This window comes from Galeopterus variegatus, unplaced genomic scaffold (assembly GCF_000696425.1).
Source record: "Galeopterus variegatus unplaced genomic scaffold, G_variegatus-3.0.2 Scaffold7077, whole genome shotgun sequence".
Classification (NCBI taxonomy): Eukaryota; Metazoa; Chordata; class Mammalia; order Dermoptera; family Cynocephalidae; genus Galeopterus; species Galeopterus variegatus.
This window is the reverse complement of record NW_007733188.1, coordinates 76525-102198: the sequence shown is the minus strand read 5'-3', so window position 1 is coordinate 102198 and position 25674 is coordinate 76525. Positions and strand designations below refer to the sequence as shown.

At 34.2% G+C, this 25674-nt stretch overlaps 1 protein-coding gene across 1 annotated transcript in view; it reads left to right on the top strand.

Moving 5' to 3' along the window:
- Nucleotides 1-12303: 12303 nt before the first annotated feature.
- Nucleotides 12304-25674, top strand: part of LOC103607057 (syntaxin-binding protein 5-like) — a gene marked incomplete at both ends in the record, with an annotated part of 88996 nt that continues 75625 nt past the window's right edge. Inside the window, 3 exons of the mRNA XM_008591600.1 lie at nt 12304-12385; nt 15737-15837; nt 22468-22602. Coding sequence (XP_008589822.1) covers nt 12304-12385; nt 15737-15837; nt 22468-22602 — 318 coding nt within the window. The remainder of the gene's footprint in view (nt 12386-15736; nt 15838-22467; nt 22603-25674) is intronic.

Below are 25674 nucleotides of genomic sequence, written 5' to 3'. Positions count from 1 at the left end.
GTTCCCAAGTTTCCCGGCTGCCTAAGGCCCAAAGGCCACCTTTTCCACCTCAGCTACTCAGCGCCAGCTGCCGCAGCCACCACCATCTTGTCCTCTGGCTCATTTCCCCCTCAGTATCTTTACATAACAATCAGTAACTAGTCTGTCTTTGAGCCAGCAACCTGCTGTGCCACAATTCTTATCTTGCAACAGAGACTTATAGCCTGAGGAAAATTTCCTGTCCTTGCAAGGTCAATACTTGAAACTGCAAGGCTTTGGAATACCAGGCCCTGTGAAGTACATATGCTTTTTAGTATATGCCACAGTGAGCTGATGAGAAGAAAGTGTATTCTTTAGCGGTTGGGTGAAATGTTCTGTATATATCTGCCAAGTCCAGTTGGTCTAGGGTGTAGTTTAAATTCTGTCTCTTTGTTGACTTGTTGCCTGGAAGTCCTGTCCCGTGCTGAGAGAGGGGTGTTCAGATCACTCACTATTAATGTATTAGGTCCTATCTCCTTCTTTAGGTCTAAGAGTGTTTGCTTAATATATCTGGGTGCTCTAGTATTGGGTGCATACATGTTTATGATTGTTATGTCTGCTAGCTGGATAGTTCCCTTTATCATTATATAATGGCCTTCTTTGTTGTTTTTAATGTTCTTTGGTTTAAAGTCTATTTTGTCCCATATAAGAACAGTTACTCCTGCTCGTTTTTGGTTTCCATTTGCATGGTATATCTTTTTCCATCCCTTCACTTTTAGTCTGTGAGTGTCTTTACAGGTGATGTGGTTCTCTTGAAGACAGCATATACTTGGGTCTAGCTTTTTAATCCAGTCAGTTAGTCTGTGTCTTTTGAATGGGGAGTTTAGTCCATTCACATTCAGAGTAGGTATTGAAAAGTGTTTAATTCCTGTCATTTAATTGCTACTTGTTTAGGTGGTTTAAATATCTTTTGGTGAGTTGGGAATTTAAGGTGGAATGATTTAGCTTCTTTCTCTTTCTTGCTGGCATTTTTGTTTTAACTGTGGGTTTTGCTCTTGCTTGTGTATTCATGATGATGGTCACCATTATTCAGATTCCAGATGAATGACTCCCTTGAGAATTTCTTGCAGGGCTGGCCATGTGGTGGTGAACTCCCACAACTTTTGTTTATCTGGGAAATACACTATTTCTCCCTCGTTTCTGAAGGAGAGCCTTGCTGGGTAAAGAATTATTGGCTGGCAGTTTTTTTCTTTTAGTATTTTGAATATATAGTTCCACTTTCTTCTGGCCTCTAAGGTTTCAGTTGAGAAGTCTGCCGTTAGTTTGATGGGGGTTACCCTATAAGTGACCTGATGCTTATCTCTTGCTGCTTGTAGAATTCTCTTTGTCTTTGAGCTTTGCAAATTTAACTATAATATATCTTGGGGAGGATCTTTTTGGGTTGAAACTGTTTGGGGACCTTAGAGTTTCCTGGATCTGAAGGTCTGTATCTCGCCCTACACCTGGGAAGTTTTCTGTTACTATTTCCTTGAGTAGGTTTTCGATACCTTTTCCTTCCTTCTGCCCTTTAGGAATACTCACAATTTGGATGTTAGAGCACTTGATGTTGTCTGCTGTTTCTTGTAGGTTTTCCTCATTATTTTAAATTCTTTTTTCCTTTTTTTTGTCTGCCTGACTTATTTCAAAAAGACCATCTTCAAGCTCTGAAATTCTTTCTTCTGCTTGCTCGACCCTGCTGTTCAACCTCTCAGTCATGTTTTTTATTTCATTGAGTGAGTCATTCATATCTAGAAGTTCTGCTACACTCTTTTTTATGGTGTTAATCTCTTTGTAGATTTCCTTCTTCATATTCTGGATGTTTTTTCTTGTTTCATTGTGTTCTCTAATTGAGTCTTCCTTTATTTCTTCAAGTTTTCTTAAAATCATTGCTTGAAATTCTTTTTCAGATATTTCAAGGATTCCCTGTTCCATGGAGTCTGACTTTGGGGCAATGCTGTATCCTTTCAGTGGTGTCATTTCCTCTTGATTGTCTGTGCTTCTAGTGCTTTTTTGCTGATGCTTGGTCATTTGGTAGGGGGTTTGCTTCTTCTATTACACTGAGGTTGGCTGTGGAGTGGCCTTGGTTGCTACTGTGGGGGCTGAATTGTCTGCTTGACAGTAGTTGTGGTAGTGGTTCTCTTAAACCACCTTGGTTCCTGTTCTAGACTCTGTTGTCATAGAATGAGCCTCTAGTGTGTGGAGTTCTGCTGAGCCAGGCTCGGTGGGTTGGAACTGTAGGCTGGTGCTCCCCCCTGGGTCTGAGGCAGGATGAGGGGCTGCATGGAGCCATGTGGTTCCGCTGGCTGGCATTGCTGCCAGCTGCCCCTGGTGGGCTCACCTGCATGGTGCTCGTTCAGGGCGTGGGGGCGGGACCTGAAGCTCCCCCTTGCCTGGGTCCAAGGTGGCAGGGTGAGGGAGCTGTGTGGAGCCGTGGTTCTGCTGGCTGGCACCGGGGGGTTCACCAGCGTGATGCTGGTTCAGGGCTCCAGGGTGGGGCCTTGAGCTTCCCCCTCTGCCTGGGTCCAAGGCAGCACGGTGAGGGAACCACGTGGAGCCACCCAGTTCCGCTGTCTGGTGCTGCTGCTGGCCACCTCCAGTGGGCCCCTCTGCTCAGAGCTGGTTCAGGGTGCAGGAGTGGGCTCTGGAGCTCCTCCCCACCCGGGTTCAAGGCAGCAGGGTCCCACCTTCTCTGAGTAACAAATGGAGGATAGTGGTATGAACAAGGTAGAAAAATACTGTTTTACTCTTAAAGTGTTACTAGGTGACACTTCCATAAAACATACCTCCCATATTTGTCCCCCTATTAATTTCCCCTCAAAATTTTTTGCTATGATCCTTGAGTAGCTGGGCTCCTGCTTGAGTAGCTGGGCTCCTGCTTGTAGCTGAGCATTTATGATAGTCCTCCCTTATCCTTGGTGGATATGTTTCAAGACTCCCAGTTGATGCCTGAAGCTGCAGATAGTTCTGAACCTCATTTATACTCTGTTTTTTTCTGGTACACAATGAAGTTTAATTTATAAATTAACCACAGTAAGAGATTTACGGCAATAACTAATAATAAAATAGAACAATTATAATAATATGCCAGCATTACTACTCTTGCACTTTGAGGCCATTACTAAGTGAAATAAGGGTTACCTGAATACAAGTACTGTGATATTTCAACAAGTCTATCTGATAACCAAGATGGCTACTAAGTGACTAACGGGCAGGTAGTGTATATAATGGCTTGAGAGAGCAAGGAAAGGAGACTGGCCTCGGTTTTTATTGTGATTACAGGGTGGGGTGGAGGTGAGAGCTCCCCCGTCAGGGCAGGGGCTTACAGGGTTTGAATCTCCTGCTGGTGTCAAAGGGGAAAACAACCAGGCTTTCTTACCAGCTTGTCCAGATGTAGGTACAAAAGGAAGAGGAAAGTAGAGTGAGGCTTAAAAACTGTCAACAGTCAGATACCAAAAATTGGATCGAGTCATCATTACATTAATTTCTTTCTCCATAGCTATACAGAGGCATTAATCTGTGGAGAGAAGGCAGTTATTCAGAGTATCAATTCTTTCCTTAGGGAAAGCTTAACTATCTTCATTTTATTATTTAAAAGAACAAGTGTTCGTAATTTTATCACAAAGAAGCCCATTAGGATTTAATTTTTATTTTAATGAATCTTGATCAATTTAGGGAGGGTTGCCATCTTAATATCAAGTATTCTAATATATGAAGATGGCTTATATCTCCATTTACTTGGATCATTTTTATTTCTCTTTGCAATATTTTGTGGCTTTCAGTGAACAGGTCTTAAAACATACTTGTAAATTTAGTCCAAAATATTTTGATGCTGTTGTAAATGGATTTTTAAAAATATATACAGTCCTACTTTGCTTAATAATAGGAATACGTTCTGAGAAATGCATTGTTATGTGCGAACATCACAGAATATGCTTATGTAAACCTAGATGGAAGGGCCTACTACACACTTAGTATATATGGTAAAGCCACCATCATATATGCAATCTGTTGTTTACTGAAACAGGCACATGACTGTAATGGTTCTTTGCTAGCAGATAGAAATACAATAGATTTTTAGGAATTTGATCTTGCTTTCTGCAACCTTATTAAATTCACTTATTAGATTCAGTAGCGTTTTATTGGTTTTCTACATAGATTATTATGTTCTCTACAAAGAGAAAGTTTTAATTCTTTCTTTCCAAACTGCATGCCCGTTATTTGTTTTCTTCACCTTATTGTACTTACTAATACATCTAGTATATTAAATGGAAATGATGAGAGTGGATCCTTGCTTTGTTCATTATCTAAGGTAGAAAGTATTGTGCCTTTTGCTGTTGAGAATGATGTATAGGCTTATCTTAGATGCACTTAATCAGACAGAGGAAGTTCAATTTTCCTAGTTTACTGGGAGATTTTACTATGAAAGCATTTTTTCATTTTGTCAAATGCTTTTTCTGTATCTAACAAAATGATAATTTTTGTTTTCAGTTAGTAGGATGAATCACTAATTGACGGATTTTTTAATATTAAACCAACCTTGAATTCCTGGGATAAATTCTACTTGGTCATAATCTGTAATTCATTTTATATATTGCTGAATTCAATTTGCCAAAATTTTGATTAGTATTTTTTGAATCTATATTCATGAGAGAGATTAGTCTGAACTTTTCTCTTTTTGTGATATCTTTGACTTGTTTTAGTGTCAGAGAAATGCTGTTTTCAAGTCAGAAAGCATTTCTTCCTCTCAGTTTTCTTCAAGAATTATGTAAATTGGTATTGTTTTTCCTTTAAGTGCTTTATGGATTTCACAAGGGAAGTTGTCTGGATGTGGAGTTTTGTGGAAAGGATTTCAATTAGAATTCAGTTTCATTAATTGATATAGTGCTGGTAAGTTTCCTATTTCTCCTTCTGTAATTTGTATCTTCCCAGAAATTTGTCCATTTTAATTATTTTGTTAAGTTTGTTGGTATAGATTTTTTCATAATATTTCTTTATTGTCTTTTTTTTTTTTCCTTTTTGTCTTTTTTCATGTCCAGCAACGGATTGCAGCCCTCAGTGTCGCGCCCGTACCGGACCGGAACCGGCAACGGGATTGCAACCCTCAGTGCTGCCTGTGCACCTCGCTCAGCCAGTGAGTGGGAACCGGTCTGTATGTGGGATCCGAACCCTCGGCGGGAGCACCGCCACGCTCCCAAGCGGCGCACTGTAGCAGTGCGCCACCGGGCCGGCCCTTTATTGTCTTTTTAATTCCTGAAGGTTTTATGATAATACCCCCTCCTTCATTCCTTATACAGGAAATTCACTTTCTTTATTTTTCTCTTGATCATTCTGGCTGAAGGTTTATCAATTATATTGAAAAAAGATTTTTTTTTGAGCAGCTGGCTGGTACAGGGATCTGAACCTGTGACCTTGGTGTTACCACCAAAGTGAGCACCAGCCAGCCCTATTGAATGTTTCAAGCCAGCTTTTGGTTCCATTGATTTTCTTTATTGTAAATCTGTTTTCTATTTTATTGATTTCTCCCCTCATTTTTATTATTGCTCTTTTTTTTGCTGGTCTTAGTATTAGTTTGCTTTTCCTTTTCTAGCTTTTTAAGATGGAAGCTTAGGTTGTTGGTTTAAGATTTGTTTTCTTTTTTTTTTTTTTTCCCCTTTTTGTCTTTTTTTGTGACCGGCAACGGATTGCAACACTCAGTGTCACGCCCGTACTGGACCGAGACCGGCAACGGGATCGCAACCCTCGGTGTTGCTCCCGCATCTCGCTCAGCCAGTGAGCGGCCGGTCTGTATGTGGGATCCGAACCCTCGGCGGGAGCGCCGCTGCGCTTCCCAAGCGGTGCACTGTAGCAGTGCGCCACCGGGCCGGCCCCTAAATGTAGATATTAGAAGCTCTAAATTTCCCTCAAAGTGCTGCTTTGGCTGCATTCCATATTTTTGATGTATTATATTTTTCTTATCCTATTAAGAATGTTTTCTAATTATTCTTATGATTTTTTTCACCAATGCTTATTTAGTAGTTTGTAATTTAATTTCCAAACATCTGGATTTTTTTCTGGTTGGTTGTTATTAATTTCTAATTTAATTTCATTGTGATCAGAGAACATGCTCTTTATTATGTCAATATTTTAAAATATTTAAAGCCGTTTTATAGCTTAAAACATTTTTTTCTTAGTAATTGTTCCTTTTACACTTCAAACAGATATGTATTCTGCTGTTGCTAGGTGGTATGTTCTACATCAATTAGGTCAAGTTGACTGATAGAGTTTTACTTAACTTTTCTTCATTTTTTTCCAATTTTCTGTCTGCTATCAGTTATTGAGAGGGCAGTCTTAAAAAACTCCAATGGCAATTGTGCATTTGTCTATTTCTCCTTGTTCTATAATTTTTGTATTACATATTTTTAAGCTCTGTTATTAGGTGTATAAATGTTTGGGATTTTCATGTCCTTTCAATAAATTGACCAATTTATCATTGTGAAGTGACTATATTTATCTCTGGTAATATTCTGTGTTCTGAAATCTACTTTGTCTTGTGTTAATATATTTTCAATTTATATTTTGTTTAGTGTAAACATGCATAATTTTTCATGTTTTTACTTTTAACCTGTTCGGGTATATTTAAATGGGGTTTCAGGTGGCAGCATAATTTTGTTGTTGTCGTTATTGTTTTTTATCTGATCTGACAATCACTGTATTTTAATTGGAGTGTTTACACTATTTACGTTTATTGTAGTATTGATATGGTTGGGTTTATATCTACCATCTTGCAATATGTTTTTTATTTATCTTACTAGTTCTTAGATTTTTTCCCTTCTTTGCTGCCTTATTTTGTGTTGACTTTTTTTTTTTTATGATTCCATTTTGGCTTGTTAGCTATAATTCTTTCTTTTTAGTGATTGCCTGTGGTTTATAGCATACATCTTTAACTTATCCCAGTTTACATTTTTACAAATCAGTCTTTCCCTATGCCCTCCACCTGACCTATTACTCCCCAACCCCCCTCCCTCCCTCCCCCATCTCTAGCATCCTTAACTTTGTTCTCTCTTCCTTAAAGTTCAATATATTATTGTAGCGTCTTCTTCCTTCCTTCCTTCCCTTCCTTCCTTCCTTCCTTCCTTCCTTCCTTCCTTCCTTCCTTCCTTCCTTCCTTCGTTCTCTTCCTTCCTTCCTTTTTGGCATCTAGTTATGAGTGAGAATGTGGTATTTCTCTTTCTGTGTCTGGTTTATTTCACTAAAGATAATTTTCTCCAGGCTCATCCATGTTGCTGCAAATGGCAGAATTTCATTCTTTTTTATGGCTGAGTAATATTCCATTGTGTATATATACCACATTTTTCTTATCCAGTCATCTGTCAATAGATATTTAGGTTGGTTCTGTATTTTGGGTATTGTAAATACAACTGTGATGAGCATGGGAGTGCACATATCCCTTTGACATGATGATTTCCATTCCTTTGGATATATACCTAATAATGGGATTGCTGGATCATATGGTAGCTCTATCTGTAGTTGTTTGAGAAAACTCCATACTGTCTTCTATAATGGCTAATTTACAGTCACACCAACAGTGCAGAAGAGTTTCTCTTTCCCCACATCCTCAGCAACATTTGTTATTCTTAGTCTTTTTAATAACAGCCAGTCTAATTGGGGTGAGATGATATCTCAGTGTGGTTTTGATTTGCATTTCCCTGATGACTAGTGATGCTAAGCACTTTTTCATGTACCTGTTGGCTATCTATACATCTTCCTTTGAAAAGTGTCTGTTCAGCTCCTTTGCCCCGTTTTTCATTGGATTATTTGGTTTTTTACTGTATAGTTGTTTGAGTTCATTGTGTAATAAAGTTCATTGTGTAATCCTTTGTTGGATGTATAGTTAGCAAATATTTTCTCTTATTCCATAGGTTGTCTTTCTACTCTGTTGATTGTTTCCTTCACCGTGAAGAAGCTTTTTAGTTTGATATAATCCAATTTATTTATTTTTTCTTTTGTTGCTTGTACTTTTGGGGTCTTATTCATAAAGTCTTTTCCCAGTCCTATTACCTGGAGTGTTTCCCTATATTTTCCTTTAGTAATTTTATGGTTTCAGGTCTTATACTTAAGACTTTAATTCATTTTGAGTTGATTTGGGTATATGGTAAGAGGTACAGTTACAGTTTCATTCTTTTGCATATGGATAGCCAATTTTCCAGCACCATTTATTGAAGAAGCAGTCTTTTCCCCAATGTACATTCTTGTTGCCTTTGTCAAATACCAGTTGGCTGTAAGTATGTGGGTTAGTTCCTGGGTTCTATATTCTGTTCCATTGATCTGAGTGTCTGTTCTTATGCCAGTACTGTGCTGTTTTGGTCACAATAGCTTTGTAATATAATTTGAAGTTGAGAAGTGTTATGCCTTCAGCTTTCTTTATTTATTTTTTGGTCAAGATTGCTTTGGCTATTCAGGGTCCTTTGTTGTTCCATATGAATGCTTGGATTGCTTTTTCTGTTTCTGGGAAGAATGTCATTGGTATTTTGATGGTTATTGCATTGCATCTGTAGATTGCTTTGGGTAGAATGGACATTTTCACAATGTTAATTCTTCCAATCCAAGACCATGGTATGTCTTTCCACCTTTTTGTGTCCCCTTTAATTTCTTTCAGTAGTGTTTTATCGTTTTCATTGTAGAGATCTTTCACCTCCTTGGTTAAATTGATTCCTAGGTATTTTATTTTATTTTATTTTGGTGACTATTGTAAATGTTCTTGCTTTCTTGATTTCTTTTTATGTAAATTTCTTATTTAAAGATAAAAATCCTACTTACTTTTGGGTGTTGATTTTGTAACCTGCAGCATTACTGAAATTGTTATTCAGCTCTAAGAGTTTTTTGGTAGAGTCTTCAGGTTTTTCTATATATAAGATCATGTTGTCTGCAAACAGGGACAGTTTGACTTTGTCCTTTCCCATCTGGATGCCCTTTGTTTCTTTCTCTTGCCCAATTGCTTTGGCTGTACTTCCAGAATTATGTTAAATAGGAGTGGTGAGAGGGGGCATCCTTGTCGTCTTTCCGTTCTTAAGGGAAAAGCTGAAAGCTTTTTAGGATGATATTGGCAGTTGGTTTGTTGTACATAACTGACACCACAGAAATACAAAGAATCATTAGAGATTATTATAAACTACTGTACACCAACAAATACAAAAACCTGGAGGAAATGGATAAATTTCTGGACACATACAAACTACCAAGACTGAACCAAGAAGAAATAGAAAACCTGGACAGACTAACAACAAGCAATGAGATTGAAGCAGTAATGAGCAATCTTCCAACAAAGAAAAGCCCAGGACCAGATGTCTTTACAGCTGTATGCTATCAAACCTTTAAAGAGGAATTAATACTAATTCTCTTTAAGTTATTTCAAAAAGCTGAAACAGAAACCATTCTCCTAAACTCATTCTATGAGGCCAGCATCACCCTGATACCAAAACCAGAAAAAGACACAACAAAAAAAGAAAATTACAGGCCAATATCCTTGGTGAACATAGATGCAAATGTCCTCAACAAAATTTTAGTAATCAGAATACAGCAGCACATCAAAAAATTATATAGCATGATTGAGTGGGATTCATCCCAGGGATGCAAGGATGGTTCAACATACACAAGTTAATAAATGTGATACATCACATCAACAAAATCAAGGACAAAAGCCATGTGGTTATCTCAATAGATGCACAAAAAGTATTTGACAAAAATCAATATCCTTTCATCATAAAGACTCTCAGGAAATTAGGTATAGAAGGAATTATGTCAACACAATAAAAGCCAGTTTACTTCCAATTAATTTTATATCATTTTATGAATAGTAAAGAAAAATTTACAATAGTGTGTTTCCATTTCCCCTCATATTGGCATTTGTGCTATTGTTGATATTATTTTACTTCTACATATGCTAGAAACCACAAATGCCTTGTTATTAGTTTTGCTTTAAACAGTCAATTATTTTTAATGATAATTTTTTGAAGTGTTTTGTATATCTGATATATTTATCATTTCAGTGTTCTTCATTTCTTTTTGTATATCCATATTTCTATGTTTGTATATCCAGATACCATTAGGTATACTATTGGGTAATTTTCATTTTTCTTGAGGTATTTCCTTAGCATTCCTTTTAGTGCAGGTCTTTTGGTGATAAATTATTTCAGCTTTATGTTTCTGAAAATTGTCTTTGTTTCACTATCATTTCTGAAAAAAGTTTTGATCATTTTTTTCTTTAGTGTTTTCTGTCTCTCTGTCCACCTTTCTTCTTCATGACTCCAATTACAAATATATTAGGCCACTTGACAGTGATTCACAGCTCACTGATGTGCTCTTCCCTGCCCCCCGCCCCCCGCCGAATCTTTTTTTCTGTATTATGTTTCAGGTAGTTTCTGTTGATGTATGTTCAAGTTCACTAATCTTCAGAGTATTTTTAATAAATCTTTAGATGTTCTATTTGAGATAGACAGATATAGATCATCCATATATCTATCTAACATGCTTAATCTTTTCTCTATCTTTAATATATGCAATACAGTATAATAAATGTTTTAATATTCCTGTCTATTATTTCTATCCTCTGTTCCATTTATGAGTCTGTTTCTATTAGCTGACTTTTCTTCTTGTCATGGGTTATACTTTTTGCTTCTGGCATGTCTGGTTGAAAGCCATACCCTTTGAATTTTACCTTTTTGGGTGTTAGAAGTTTTTGTATTTCCATAATTATTCTTGATCTTTGTTTTAAATGCAGTTAAGTTAAATGGAAACAGTTTGATCCTTTTTTGGTTTGCTCAATTTTAAGTATTGGTACATACGATCAGAGAAGCCTTTATCTTCAGGATGTATTTTGCCTGGTACTGAGGCAATACTCTTTTGTGGACTTTTTATGAATCATATGAATTCTGAGGATTTCCACTCTGGCTGGTGGGAGCATGAAAAATTCCTAGCCCCATGTAAACCTTCTTGTTCTTTGTTTTTTCTTGATCTGTTCTTCAAGAAGGAAGTTGCTTGGTCTTTGTCTTGATTTGTTTTTCAAGAAGAGTGTTGTTTCCTTCTTGGTCTCTTCTTCTCCCAGTCCCAGGTAGTTTCCTTAAACCCATTCATTGATCAGTACTTAGCTAAAGATTCAAGGAGAACCTTCCTGCATATCTCTAGAGCTCTTTTTTGTGCGTGTTGCTTTTTCTTCTTTGCTACTCTTCCCTGTGAAGTCTAGTTATTGTTGGCCTCCCCAGACTCTTAGTTAATCTCCTCAACTCAATGAGCCTGCTAGATTCCATCTGGGTTCACCCTCTCTGTGCTGCTGCCTGGAAACTCTCCCTAGGAAGTAAGCTGGGGAAATTATAAGGCTCACCTCATATTTTTTCTCTCTTTCAGTGATTTGCATTGTTCCCTACTTAATATGCAATGTCTGAAACTGTTGCTACATAAATTTTGTCCATATTTTTAATTGTTTTAGGTGGGAGGGTAAATCTGGCCTCTGTTTCTTCATTATAGCTGCAAGTGTAACCTCTCATGTAATTTACATCTTTATGGAAGCAAACAATCGATAAATACACAGAAATATATATCATATCATTTTATATAGAGTATGTAAGTAAATTTTGTTTCATGTTGTTTTCTCTTTATCCTTCCCTATCGTCATCCCTCCTCCTTTCTTTTTTCCTTCTCTTTCTTTCTTACATATTATTTTATTTTCTTTATGTAACATAGATAATGTCTCTTAATATTTTACTACTTATTTCCTAGTATTTCTTTGTCTTTTTTACTTTATTTATGGGTGTTTTTCCTTGGAGAAATTTTATATTTTACACAGTTTAGTATGTCAGTCTAATTATTTATGATTTATGGGTTTTAAATTATGCTTAGAAGGTTTCTGTATATACCAAGATTATCAACGTATTTACCTTAATTTTTTACTAATCTTATGACTTTATTCGTTACATTAAAATGTTTGACTTATTTTCATTTATTTTAGTGAAAGAAGTGTTTAATAAATTAAACAAATCTTAAATGAAATAAGACATGTCTGGATTCCCAATTCTGGTTTTACTTCATGGGAAAGAAGCTGCTCCCTTTCAAATTTTTTGCTATTGTTCTTTTTTCACACTGTTGGAATATTAAACATCTGTGCTATATAATTTAATTTGTATCAACTAAGAGTAAGAGTTTTAAATTATTTATTTACAAAAATAAGGATAACTAAAAAGCAAAACATTAGTTGCTAAATAAGTTAGTTTCTCCTTTATTCATTAATATTGGTGCTAATTAAAATGTTAGAATCCTTGACTTTTATTACATTAGACTCGGGAGACCTGGTGTTGATTGTTATTGCCAACATGAAAGTGGTGCAGCTGTCCTGCAGCTCCAATTCTTGGTCAATGAGGTAAGGATTTTTTTCCTTTGTTTAAAACACACACAACACACAAACACACAAGGTGTATCAGTTAATGTGATCATTTTGATATTATGATCCTAAATGCTTAAAGATATGTATGTATGCAGTATTATTCATGTCACATTTTCCATAAAAGATTATACCCTTCTATTTGTCAGTTTATTAAATTTCAAAGAAAAAGGATTGTATGTGCTAGAATATTTTGTGATTATGACAGTGTAGCATAATTTAGATTAATTATTTAAATGGTTTTTTGATTCCTTTGAGTTCTTTGATTCCTTTACTGTCCGTTAAACTTTCATTGCATTCACTCTCATCACTTTAAATTTTGCAATCCAGCCCTAACTTCATGTTTTGCCTTTATCTTCCTGAAATTATCTTTTTACTTATTTACCTATGGGCTCATTTATCTGTACACATCTCCATATGCATTTGTTGGTATATATATGCATTTGTACTTATTTATGTGTTCATAGCTATTATGACAATTTGCTGTCTGCTCTATCCCTATTTTTATAGAACTATGGTGATGAGGAACTCTCAAAAACAAAATAGGTATTTATCAGCCTCAGGAAGGTTACAGATCTTCCATTTGTTGGAGGCTACCTAAGGCCTTCTTGACTTCTTGATTTTTACAGTGGGTTCTGAGTTTTCTAGAGCTGTTTTATGTTAAGTGAGCTAGTCAGTGCAAAAATACCTTAGAAGTTTATGCCATGCCAAATTCAGTCACTTAGAAGATTGAACTCAGTGCCTTGGAAAAAAGTTCGGCTGGTTGCTCTTAACAAAACATTGTTCAGTGTCTACATATATTTACAGTGTATAGTTAATGTAGTCATTTTAATATTATGATTCTAAACTAAAGGTATATATGAATGCACTATTATTATTCATGTCACATTTTTCATAAAAGACTCTACCCTTCTATTTGTCAATTTATTAAACTTATATCTACCTTTACATGTCTATATATCTCTATCCGTATATTGTTCTAAGCATCTACAATCCTAAATTTTAAGAGGAAAGGAAAATTTGTAATATTGGCAAATGTCCACTTTTCACTTTTCTTGGCTCAAAGTCTTTCTGAGAAGGCTGTGAGATCCTCCGTATTGTCAGTCCTAGCATATTTCACCCTTACTTGCTATGGGTTATCAAAGAGAGGGAGGTATAGAAAAAAACAGAAAATTAAAAATTATATACCTTATTGTAATAACTAGTCATTACTATCTAGAATGTCAACCTTTTTGAGGTCTCAGTTATACTCTGTCGTTCCTACTTGAGGGATCTCAGCATTTTGCCATCTATAATAGGCAAGCATGATTTGTTTTTGTGTGATTTGCTCTGGGTTTAATCCCCTAAGAATTGTCTTCAGTGCCTTCAGTTTGCCCCTGTGCTGCATAACTAGGAATAAATAAAGACAAGCCTTCGACCTCCTTGCATTGTTTATATTGTTTCTCCTGAAGTACTCAGCCTGATCCCTCCCACACTCAGCTTCTGTACCCTTTCCCAAACTTCCTAGTTTTTGACCCCATGCCTGGTGTTTCTATTCACAGATTTAAATCTTTCAAAGATCTTCAGAAATAGTACTTCTGGTAGTTTCACTTTGCTTCTGTAAATGAACCCTAGACACTCTGCTGATGTACTTGCTTTCATGTTTTTGGTCTTTATTGATGCTATTATGCTCAGTGGTACTGTTCATTTTCCTCCAGAGACAAGTTACATCCCAGTTTTATCACAGAATTAATAATACTGAGTTCCTCTCTAGATTTATTCTGGTATTACACTAAGATATTATTGAATATATGCTGCCTTATTTGAATTCCATTGCCTTTGGTATGTTATGTCTTTTGTATAACTATCTACCATAGAGAATGTTTTATTAATTTTATATATTCTATTCTATTCTCATCCTACCCAAGTGAACTTCTACCTTTTTGAGAAATGGGGTCAATATCCTATCTCTCAAAAAATCCCCCATCAGGTGCTTCCAAGCAATCCTAATAACTTTCTGGTTCATTTATAGGAAGTATATGTACAGTTTACAAATAAAATAAGCAAACAAACACAAAAATCCTCAAGGTATATATAGGCTACATCTTATTGCATGATTTGAAATATCTATGAGTTCATATTAAAATGTACATATCACTTTATACTTTTACACATGTGTATTTATGTATTTATATATAAATATGAAAATTATACAAATTTTAAAACATTTTTATGGGTATACTGATTATTCTGATTTTTTTTTAAATAAATAAGTTTCTCTCTGAGACTAAAATCACAAGTACACAGTATAAAGAGAACCATCATAAGACATATGAGTGTTTTTGGTTAAGGAATTGTTATAGAAGGACATTTAGGTTCTTATCTTCTTCACTCCTCCAATTTCCAAAGAAGAAATAAATGCCAGGAATTTCAACATAGTCCTTTTTAGCATCCAAATGGGATAATCATTTTTATATCTGTGATCGATCTTGTAAACTGTGAAAGATTATTTGTAACAAAATTCTTTGGAATATATGAAAAGCATTTTAGGTATCTCAGCACTTCCATGGTTTTGCAAAGTCACGTTTACAGAACACATTCAATGCTCTAGAGTAGCTTTAGGCTCTATCATAACATTAGCATTGACATTTCCAGCTGGGAAACTATCATTTTGGTCAAAGTTCTGACATATTTTAAGATGATCTCTTTTAACTCAGTGAAATAAATAGTTTAAGCATATATATATAAAGTCATATATAGCAGCCAGTTATCTGTCCATATGCTTTCTGCCATATTAAGAGGCAGAAAAGATATTTTATTTTAAATAGGATCCAAATTTGTATTTCGTGGTGCTATATGAAAAGAATCTTAGTACTATTTTTATAGTTATATTGAATTCTAGTTGGAGGAATGTTTTATTTTATTATAGAGGTTTTCCTTTATAATAGACAAAGCTTATTGGACTGTAAGAAGCAAATTAAATTATACCAAATATACTTTTTAGGAAGAATATATACTTTCCAACTGTACAGAAAATTCATGCAAAGGGGAATTTTTACATAACCTATATTCAGTTTATAAAATTGGATTGGATATTTGCTTCTCTGTAAAGCTATCTAATATATATGTGAATAGTAGAAACATATTGACCCTTGCCTCTTCCATTCTCAGCATTCTTAACCTTCCTGATTAAGTATATGCACCTGTCCTTCCTTAAATTACTAGGTTTTATAGACACAAATAACTCCCTCAGCAGTGAAAAATTCAGTAAATTAGCTTATTGTTTCTGCTTCACAAAAAAAACCCCACCAAATTAAGTAAACCGCACACTTTGTCTTCTTTTTGTTCTAGGGTGCTTTGGTCAGTGCTAGTTCAGATGATACACTTCATTTGTGGAACCTTAGACAAAAAAGGCCAGCTATTCTTCATTCTCTTAAATTTAACCGAGAACGGTAAGAACATATGAGTTAAACAATTTCTTAATGTGCAGCAAAATTATGTACTGAGAATGTTGCAGGTTAACTTGGCAGACTTTTTTCATAATTAGATCATTTATATTATTTCATCTTTGAATTCACTGACTATTTTTTTCTTTCCCCTCCATTCTGCTGTTCAGCTTGTCCATAGTTTCTAATTTTCTTTAGTGTATTTTTCAGTAGTAAAATTTGCATTTGATTCTTCTTTTTATTTCCTTTATCTTTGCTGAGACTTTCTACTTTTTTGTTTCAAGTGTCTTTATAATTGCTTGTTGAAATATTTTTATGATCACTTCTTTTAAATATTTGTTAGTGATTCTAACGTGCCATCTTGGTGTTGGCATCTATTTTCTTTTTTCATCAAATTGAAATTTTCATATTCATTTGTGATTAGAGATTTTTAAACTAAAAATATTTTAGGTATTATGTTATGAGGCTCTAGGTCTTATTTAAACCTTCTCTTTTGGGTGGGTTTTGACATTGCTCTGGCAGGGGAAGATATTTTGTTACTGACAGGTGGAAGTGGAAGTTCAGATTCCCTACTTGTACTCAGTGACACCTGAGATAGGGAGAGGCACCTTGTTACTGTTGCGATTTATGGCTCCCCACTCTGCCTCCACTTTTACCGCCCTTACCTGGAGGCATAGGAGTGCCTCATTACTGCTCCTCACATGGCCTCTACTGACCCAATTCTCTAATTTGGAAAGTGAAATATTCTGTAAATTTAAATGAAGGTACAAATTTTTTTTTTTTCTGTTGCTGTAGGAGCAATGAAAATAAACTTTTCTGCAACACCTCTGCCAGAAATCATGGTGTTTTTTCCTGTCGATCTGAAAGGCAGCTAGTTTGGTTAATTATATGTAAAATGTTTTCAGATCTTTAAAGGAGAGACATACAGATCTGAATTAGCTGAAGATTTTTGTAACTAAGAGGAATTGCTCTTCTTTTGTTGTTGTTTATTTGTACTAATAATAACTTTATTGACCATGTACATTTTAGTTTTCTTTCATTGGGATACAATTATTGCCTCAGATGGTATGAATTATTTATAAACCATGGAATCTCTGAATCCTAGAATTGGAAAGAATCTGGGAATTATCTATTATAACCTCCATTTAAATGTAAGAACATGAATAAGAGTATTCACAAGTTAGTCTAATTTATTTTTGAAGAACTATAGTCTTTAGAAAGTTCATCCAGGTTTAAGCAAAATTTGTTTCTATGTAACTTTCTTATACATTATTCCCACTTCTGTTGTCTGTATCTTTATAAAATGTCCAATCTCTCTTCCAAAATGAGATTATTCAAATTGCCAGTTAATCAAATTGTTCCTCAGTAATATTATTAGTAACCCAATCGTATTTTGCATGCTGTGATTTTCAAACATTTTGTCATTCCCATCACCATTCCCTGACTGTAACTCTAGTTTGTCAGTATTTTATAAACCTGTAGAATATCAAACTGAACAAATTGAAATGTGATCTAAAACAATGGCTTCTATAAGTGAATATATGATACTTAAGATTATGTTTAATTTTGTAATCCTTGGTTATAGAGTGGAACTATTGATTTATATTGAATTTAAGGCCAAGCAAAACTCCCATTCTTTTTCTTTTTAGTTGAGCCATCATTAAACCAGATTTCCCCTATCTGGGAAAACTTAACTTTAACTTTAGCAGTTAATGTTTTTTTAAAACCAAAATCCAGAATTTTCTATGTATCACTATCAATGTAATTTTCTCTTCAACCTATGGTACTAACATTAAGATATGTGTATATCCAATTATACTATCAAACATCTTGATATCTTTTACAGAATAGATGAGAAAGTTAATCGGTGGAGATTATTTTTCTCTGATGACTGCTCTTTCTCAGTAGAAGGTGATGAAATTAATAATTTTTAAATTTGAATAAGAAAGTATAGGGAATGTAAAGCTAGTAAGTATGGCATAAAATGCTTGCCCTACAAATGACTTCTGTTGGTTAAAAGAAAAGTTCGAGAACATTAAATGACTAGGTGGTTATTTCAAAAACAGATAAAGAAAATCAAATAACAGTCTTCATGACAAAGCTCTTAGTCTTCTGCTATTTAAATTTAAATGAGGGAATAAGTTTGGGTAGTTAGTGCTGAGGGAATGATAGGGTGGCTATCTGTTCCTTTCCCTGGGCTGTTGTTGTGGTTCTTATCATCATCAGCAGCAGCATCATTATCATCTCATCCTCATCATCATCTTTGGTTTTGAGGGACTGCATAGCCACCAAGTTTTATCCCTACTACTAATAACTGAGTAATTTAGGTTCTTATCCTGAAACTTGAAGAGTAAGTAAGCAGTAGTTATTCAACCACAGAACAATGTTTCTTAAAATGTGGTTTATAGATTATCTTCATCAGAATCACCTAAAGAAGTGCTTTCTAAATTTTAATGTGTTTATGACTCATCTGGTGGTTTGTTCATTAAATGCAGTTTCTAATTTAGAAAATCTGGGATGGGGCCTGAGATTCTGAATTTCTTTCTTTCTTTATTTTTTTAAAGCTGGTAATAGTTACAGTATATTTTTAGTCTGTTTTGTGTTGCTATAACAGAATACCTGAGACTGGGTAATTTATAAGGAAAAGAGGTTTATTTGGCTTACGATTCTGGGACAGCTGCGTCTGGCACGGGCCTCAGGCTTCTCCTCATGGCAGGCAGCCAGTGGGTACAGGCAGATCACATGGCGAGAGGAAGCAAGAGAGAGAGAGGAGGTGCCAGGGTCCTTTAAACAATCAGCTCTCTGGAGAACTAATAGAGCTAGAACTCACTACCCCTTCTCCCCCAGGGAGAGCATTAATACATTCCTGAGGGATCCGTCCCCATGACTCAATCAGTTTCCAACACTGCCACATTGGAGATCAAATTTCCACATGAGTTTTGGAGGGGACAACACATCCAAACTCCATCAAGTATGAACTTGAATATGTTATTAAATCACTCTGGGCTTAGTTTTCTCTTCTATGAGATGGAGACAGTAATAGTCCTTATTTTTCTGGGTTGTTATGAGGATTAAACAGGTTAATCCATGTAAAATGCTTCCTCAGTATTAAGAGTACAAAGTGCTCAATATCTTTTTAAAATTCTACTTTTGCCCATATTGTTATTATTATTAATGTAGTGAGCTATCAGTATATTTATCCCATTAACTAACTTACTGCCAATGTGAGAAATCTCAGGGTAACCAGGAAAATGAGAGACTGTATGGTTCTAGAGTTAAATTGACTGTTAACCACCAGAGCAAGGGCCCAGGGAACAACTCAAGGAAATAGTCCCTCTTTCTCTTTTTCTAGCCACTTTCTGACTCTTCAAAAAATTTTATGCAGTTCTCAGACTAATAAAACATGAAGGGAGACAAATCTTCCTTTTGGCATTCTGATGCTGGTATTAACTACAAAAATCAGTTGTTTTATCATTTTATGTTAGTATTGCTTAGGAATTCAAAACAAATAGGCATATATTTTTAGAAAGAAATAAAAAAAATTTCATTTCAATTTTTAGTTCTGATTTTTAAATTAATTTCACATTACCAAACTTACTATATTCTTTTTTACTATTTAATTAGTGTGGATGATACATGTTAGAGAAATACTCTGACCTTAAGTTATGTACTGTCCTGTTTAAGACGTAAGTCTTGCTGCTCTTTTATTTTGCCCTAAGATCACAAGGTTCTCATAAGCTTCTGTGTTGGTCTCCAAAAATAACTGAACATTCAATTCAAAACTTTCTCTTGTCTCCTAACACCTCTAATAGGTGTATCTGCTCCAGACCTCCTGGACCAATTCTTTTGAATTAGTTTCTTTCCCTTGATAGCATGCCTAGGATAAATTCTACAACATGAATTTTCACTTTTTACCTTTTGAGAATAAATTTATTCTGTCCTAAACTCACACCATAAATGAGCTCATTCCATTTCATTCCTCTTCTATTTTTTCCCCCAGACATTTCTTATTCATACTTCCTCTTTCCATGTCAAATTGTCCCCATGTTGATTAATTCTTCAATTATTCTCTCTTTTGTCTGCCTATTTCTATCTCATGAAAACATTAGCACTCTCTAAAACCTATATTTATTTTCATTATACATATGTAAGAAACCCTTTTTCTGAACAAAAGAGCTATAAGGAGACTACAAATAAAGCTGGAAAGGGGAATATTTATCATATCAGAATGGCTAAGTAGAAGGGAGAATTTGATTTTTTATTATTGAATTCATCTCACGATTCTTGCTAAATGAAATTTAAAAACCAAACTGTTAGAAGCATTCTTTGCTAGATTCCTATCAGATAAAATACCCTTGACCTTGGATTTGCATGCAGCCTCAGAGAGAGTGTGCATTAATACTAGCTAGATAGAACATGTCATTTCCCTCACTGTAGAATTAATATCTCCTTCCACTTTACTCCTACAGCGACATCTATTTACCACCACTGTAGAAGGTCATGGCTTTTTCTACAGGTCTATCTTTTGTGGTTAGAATTTGAGTGTCCCCAGGCCAGAATTCTCTTTCTCATCCTCATATTGCATATGCCTAGTGGGGGTTTTTTGTTTGTTTTTGTTTTGTTTTTTTAATAAGCTTCCAGTTGATGTTTATGCTGTTTGTGTATGGACCTCACTTTGAACAGCAAGGACTGAAGATACTTGTTAAAATTTCAGGGTCTTATGCCCCATCCAGGCCCATGGAGTCACAATTTGGCTGGAATCTGGGAATATGCATTTTAATGAGATATTTCTTTATATCAAAGATTAAAATTGTTGCTGTAATTTAGTGTTTCTTAACAGTGGATGTGCATTAAAATCACCCAAAAAGAGTTTAGAACAGTACTCCTAATATTACCTCAGAATTATTGAATCATTATCTTTTGTGTTTGTATTTTTCACATGCAGAATTGTTATACATCCAATTCTGAGTGTAACCAAGTTGGAAAGTACAATTATAAATATCATACAAGGGGCTGGAGTCTTAGTTGGATTACCACAGTCATCATCCCTGGAACTAGAGGGTTCACCTGGAGTCAAGACAAAAAATAGGTCTAAAACTGAACTATGTTAGAACATTGGGGATAGGGGTGAGGGAGGAGTTTCAGAGTTGAAATCTCCCACTAAATTTTCTACAGCATAGTATCTGTAACTTTAAACCATTTTCTTTGTTAAAATATATTTTAGGCTTACGTTATGATAGTGCTTCTCAAACTAGAGTCTATGAGCATAATCCTGGGTTGTGAATTTTCTACAATAATTTCTACTTGTAATATTTTCATTTTTATATTAGACTAATGCAAACATTCTGAATGATGTGAATAAACCATTTTATACAAAAATGCTGCCACACATGTTCAATATGTAAAGTTAAATTTGTGTTTATGATTGTGTTGGCACCAAGCAGTATTCTTTTAATTATTATGGATTAATAAAATAACAGAGATGGACCATGCACATATATTATGTGCATGCCAAATAATTGTGAAATTATGTGATGGTATGCTATAGAACAAAGGGTTCAAAGCAGTTTGAGTAGATAAAAGTGGTGAATTAAAAGCATAGGGTAAGTATAGACACACCAAACTCAAAAGAACCTGTGCAGTTGGAACAATATCCATATTGTAACGTTGTTTTATTTCTGTAAAAATATTCAGCTGTCCATAAATTAACCTTATTCATTTAAACTCTAGGTATAGTTGTATTTAATTTGTATTTTTTGTTTTATGTGTAAAGAGCCATAAGTATGAGGAATTTACATCTTATTTTATTTTTGTACATCATAAATCATAAAATTTCTAAAAAGTTAAAAGTGAGGATCAGCAAAAATTCTTTAATTACTCAAGCTTGAGAAACTTTTATTCTTATTTTGATCTTTAATGACTCAGTTCAAATACAGCCTTCTACATTTGCTTTCGTTGATTTTCCTTACTGTAATTATTACCTCCCATGTTTGAACTCTTTATATAAAATTTGACACATTTAACTTTTATTTTTCTTATTTGTCTACTTGTTTTCTGTGTTGTAGTAGTATGCTTTCTGAGGGAAAAGGAGTGTTTGTCTTGCAGTGTAGGACAGTGCTTTTTATAAAGTTATTGAGTGAAGGTTGAATGAATGGACAAATGGATAGTAAGCTAAGAAGATTTCAGATGATTTATTATAGAATAGTGATAATCAATATAGATACAGGAACAAGATTATTTTTCCAAGGCTCACATATAACAGAAAAGATCTTTCATCTATCAGGTGATGGTGGTAGAAATAATGTTACAAATGAAGATATAACAATTATATACAATAAATGAAGTTGTATAAGGATATCAGTTAATCACTTAAAGTTATTGAATACACAGTAGGATTATAATCATGCCCTCTCCCTCACCCATGTCGATCATCCTAAGTGAATCACATTACTCTTTATCATTAGGTTTGGATACAGTCTGGGAATCTTTCTTAATTAGTTGTTACAACTAATGCTACTTGCGTGTATAGTAAATTGTATTGTTTATATAACTATCACTACATAGTAAGTGTAAGGAAAATATAATACTAACCAGATGCAAAATTTAGATATTTTAATTGTATTTTCTTTCTTTCAGAATTACTTACTGTCATCTACCTTTCCAGAGTAAATGGCTCTATGTTGGAACAGAAAGAGGAAATACACATATTGTAAATATTGAATCTTTCATTCTTTCTGGATATGTTATCATGTGGAACAAGGCAATTGAACTGTAAGTTTGAACTTGGATATCACTTTGACTTAAATCTTTCATGTAGTTATGTAACATACATATATAATTCTAGTTATTTGATACATCTATTACTAATTTATAATTAACTTGAGTGAAAAGTTTCACTTAAATAAACTTAAAACCATTAAGGTTTTTAGGAGTAGATATTGTAGTATTAACATATGTTAATTTTAGATTTTCCAAGTACCATTAATAATTAAGGCTTATATATACAAAATCTGGTGATAAAATAGTACAGCTCATTCTACGAATTATATATGGAAATCATCTCACTTCATTATAATCAACTAACTTAGTATAGCCACTTTCAGTGGGAATTGGTTGTTTCCAGTTAATCATTATGTGGGATTGTTTCCATGTAATCATGATGAATGCACATGCTTTTTAATGCTGGTAGCTTATTCTTCACTTGCTTCATTAAAATATTGTTCTGGGTTCAAAGGAGAAGCAATTTATCTATATCTTTTATGTTGTGATATATACAGTTTTTTCAGTATGTGGTTGATGACAATTACCACTTTGGCTTTGGCACTGATGTTTAAGTTTCTGCACATGTAGAATATGAAATCCTCCAAATGTGAAACTGTGGAATTACAAGCCATCTATTTGTAGTGCTTACTTAAACAAGTCCTGATTAAACAGAAAAACAATTTTTATTTAATAAATACATATTAGTTCCTTAACAAAATATGTCTGACTTGAGGCTGGCTCATTTTCTCTGTCACATAAATTTTAAGTTACAAAATTATTCTCCAAAATTCTGGTTAAAACATTCTATTTTCACGAAGCTTGATTCTGGTCTTTAAAATAAATCTTTTCCTTAATCCCAGTATTTCAATGTACATGTATATTGCTTTATAAAGAAGGTGGTTACTAGTTATACTCTTGTTACAATATTCCTTTTGTATTATGCCTTAATGGATCTTTTATTAATGATAACTTTCTTCCTCATTAGATTAGGAATTTTGTTTATTGTTCTTTTCTTTATCTTTATACTTGGCTTATTTGGATGCTTTCCACCAAGTGGCTACTGAATGAATAATGGCATTACTGAAGCATTTGTATGATAGATAGTTACACACTTCTGTTGACTTACAACTTTATGTTTTAAAAAATAATTGGTATGAGCTATTTTGCTCTTATTTGCTCTAATAGTCTATATGTGTATTTTTAAGAACATTTATCCTGTAGACAATTAAGTTTCCCAAAGAAATTACTTATTTTTTTTAGCTATTTGGGAAAGACCTTTTCCCCCTTATAAGCTTACTCCTATAAAAGCAATAAATAGGGCTGAATTTCATGCTGTTTGCATGATATTGTTTTAAGATGTTGATAAAAACATACAAACTTAGATAAACTTGAAAGAAGATTAAATTAATTTAAAAACATTCAGTATTAGTGTACATGTGTAAATGTATCATTTGTGTTCAGTTGAATGCTGTTAAAGTAATTAAGAAAAATTTATCATCTTAGATCAAATATTTCACCACTCTTGCAATTTTGTTTCCATAATCAGTTATTTAGCAAATCCTTTCCATAGTTCAATTACTTCTGGAACTAGTGACTTATACTTTACTTATATATATTTATATAGTCTATAATTTCAAGACTAATGAAAAGTTTTAAGAATGTATATTATAATGGAGGGTAAAATTAGGAGAAATTAAAGAGGTAAAATAAGGCACTTTTCTTTTTCATAGTGTGATTTTACATATCATTTTAATCTTGTGCTTATAGAGTTATACATCTTCTGAAAATGTCTTAGAAATATCTTCAAGAAATTATTAGTAAAGAACAGGACATCACTTCTTGAATATATCTTGGTTTATTTAGATCAGATTTCCAAAAGTGTGTTCCATGGAATTGTAATTCTGTTGTGATAGATAAAATTTTAAATGCCAACTCCCAGTCTCCCAGAATTGTCTTTTAAGTGCTCTCTACCTCTTGAGATACATTAGAAAATGCATGTCATTTCCTGTTAATATGTGTCAAGTGTATGAGACAATAATAAAATATGCATTTAATTAAGAAGAGCCATTTCATAAATATACTTTAGACCGTGAAATTTTTTTTTTTTTTTTTTAAAGATGACCGGTAAGGGGTTCTTGACCCTTGACTTGGTGTTCTCAGCACCACGCTCAGCCAGTGAGCTAACTGGCCATCCCTACATGGGATCCGAACCCGGGGCCTTGGTGTTATAAGCACCACACTCTCCCGAGTGAGCCACAGGCCGGCCCTAGACCATGAATTTTAACAATATATTTTTTAGGCATGACAAATGCAAGAATTGTCTGTAAAAGATATATGAGATTATTTCTATTTTTAAGTTCTTACTTGAAATACTTTTCATTCAATATTTGTTTTTCAGCATGTTTCTATTTTTAGTGAATTATCATAATTTAATTATAGGCATTTCTCCAAATTATGAATAGGTTGTGTTTCCAAAATGTATATATTGGTTATTTGGAACACAGAACACATTTTCCGTAGAAGTAGGGATATTTGTAGAATACAATATAAAATAGCAGTACAGATCTAAACTGCAATTAAAAAATATTTCTGTGGGCAAATATAGTGCACGTTACAGCACAGAAATAGCTATTTCTGTAGGACAGCCCTAGCACTTTTAAAAACATAACTTTTTTTCCACATATGATTAAAATTTAAGTATTAAATTCAGAGTTAAATCATAAGTTTAAGGCTTATATTTACCTAACAATCATCCTAACATATTTATTGAGCACTATTGTATGATAGATGCTAAAAACAATTGAACTGAGGAGACATAGTTTCTGTCCTCTTGAGGCTTTCAGTCTAACAAAGACAAGAGTGAATAAAAAGGCAATTATGATATATTGGAAATATAATGTGGCAATCTCATAAGAAGGACATCTATTACAGACATGAGTTTTCAGAGAAGTATCTGTGAAGGAAATTGACTTATGCTGAGATCTCAAGGATGAGTTTAATTAGATGAATGAAGAATCAGGGGGCAGAAGTGACATAGTGTTCCAGGAAAAAAGAATAATGTCCAAGGGATGGAATGTAAGA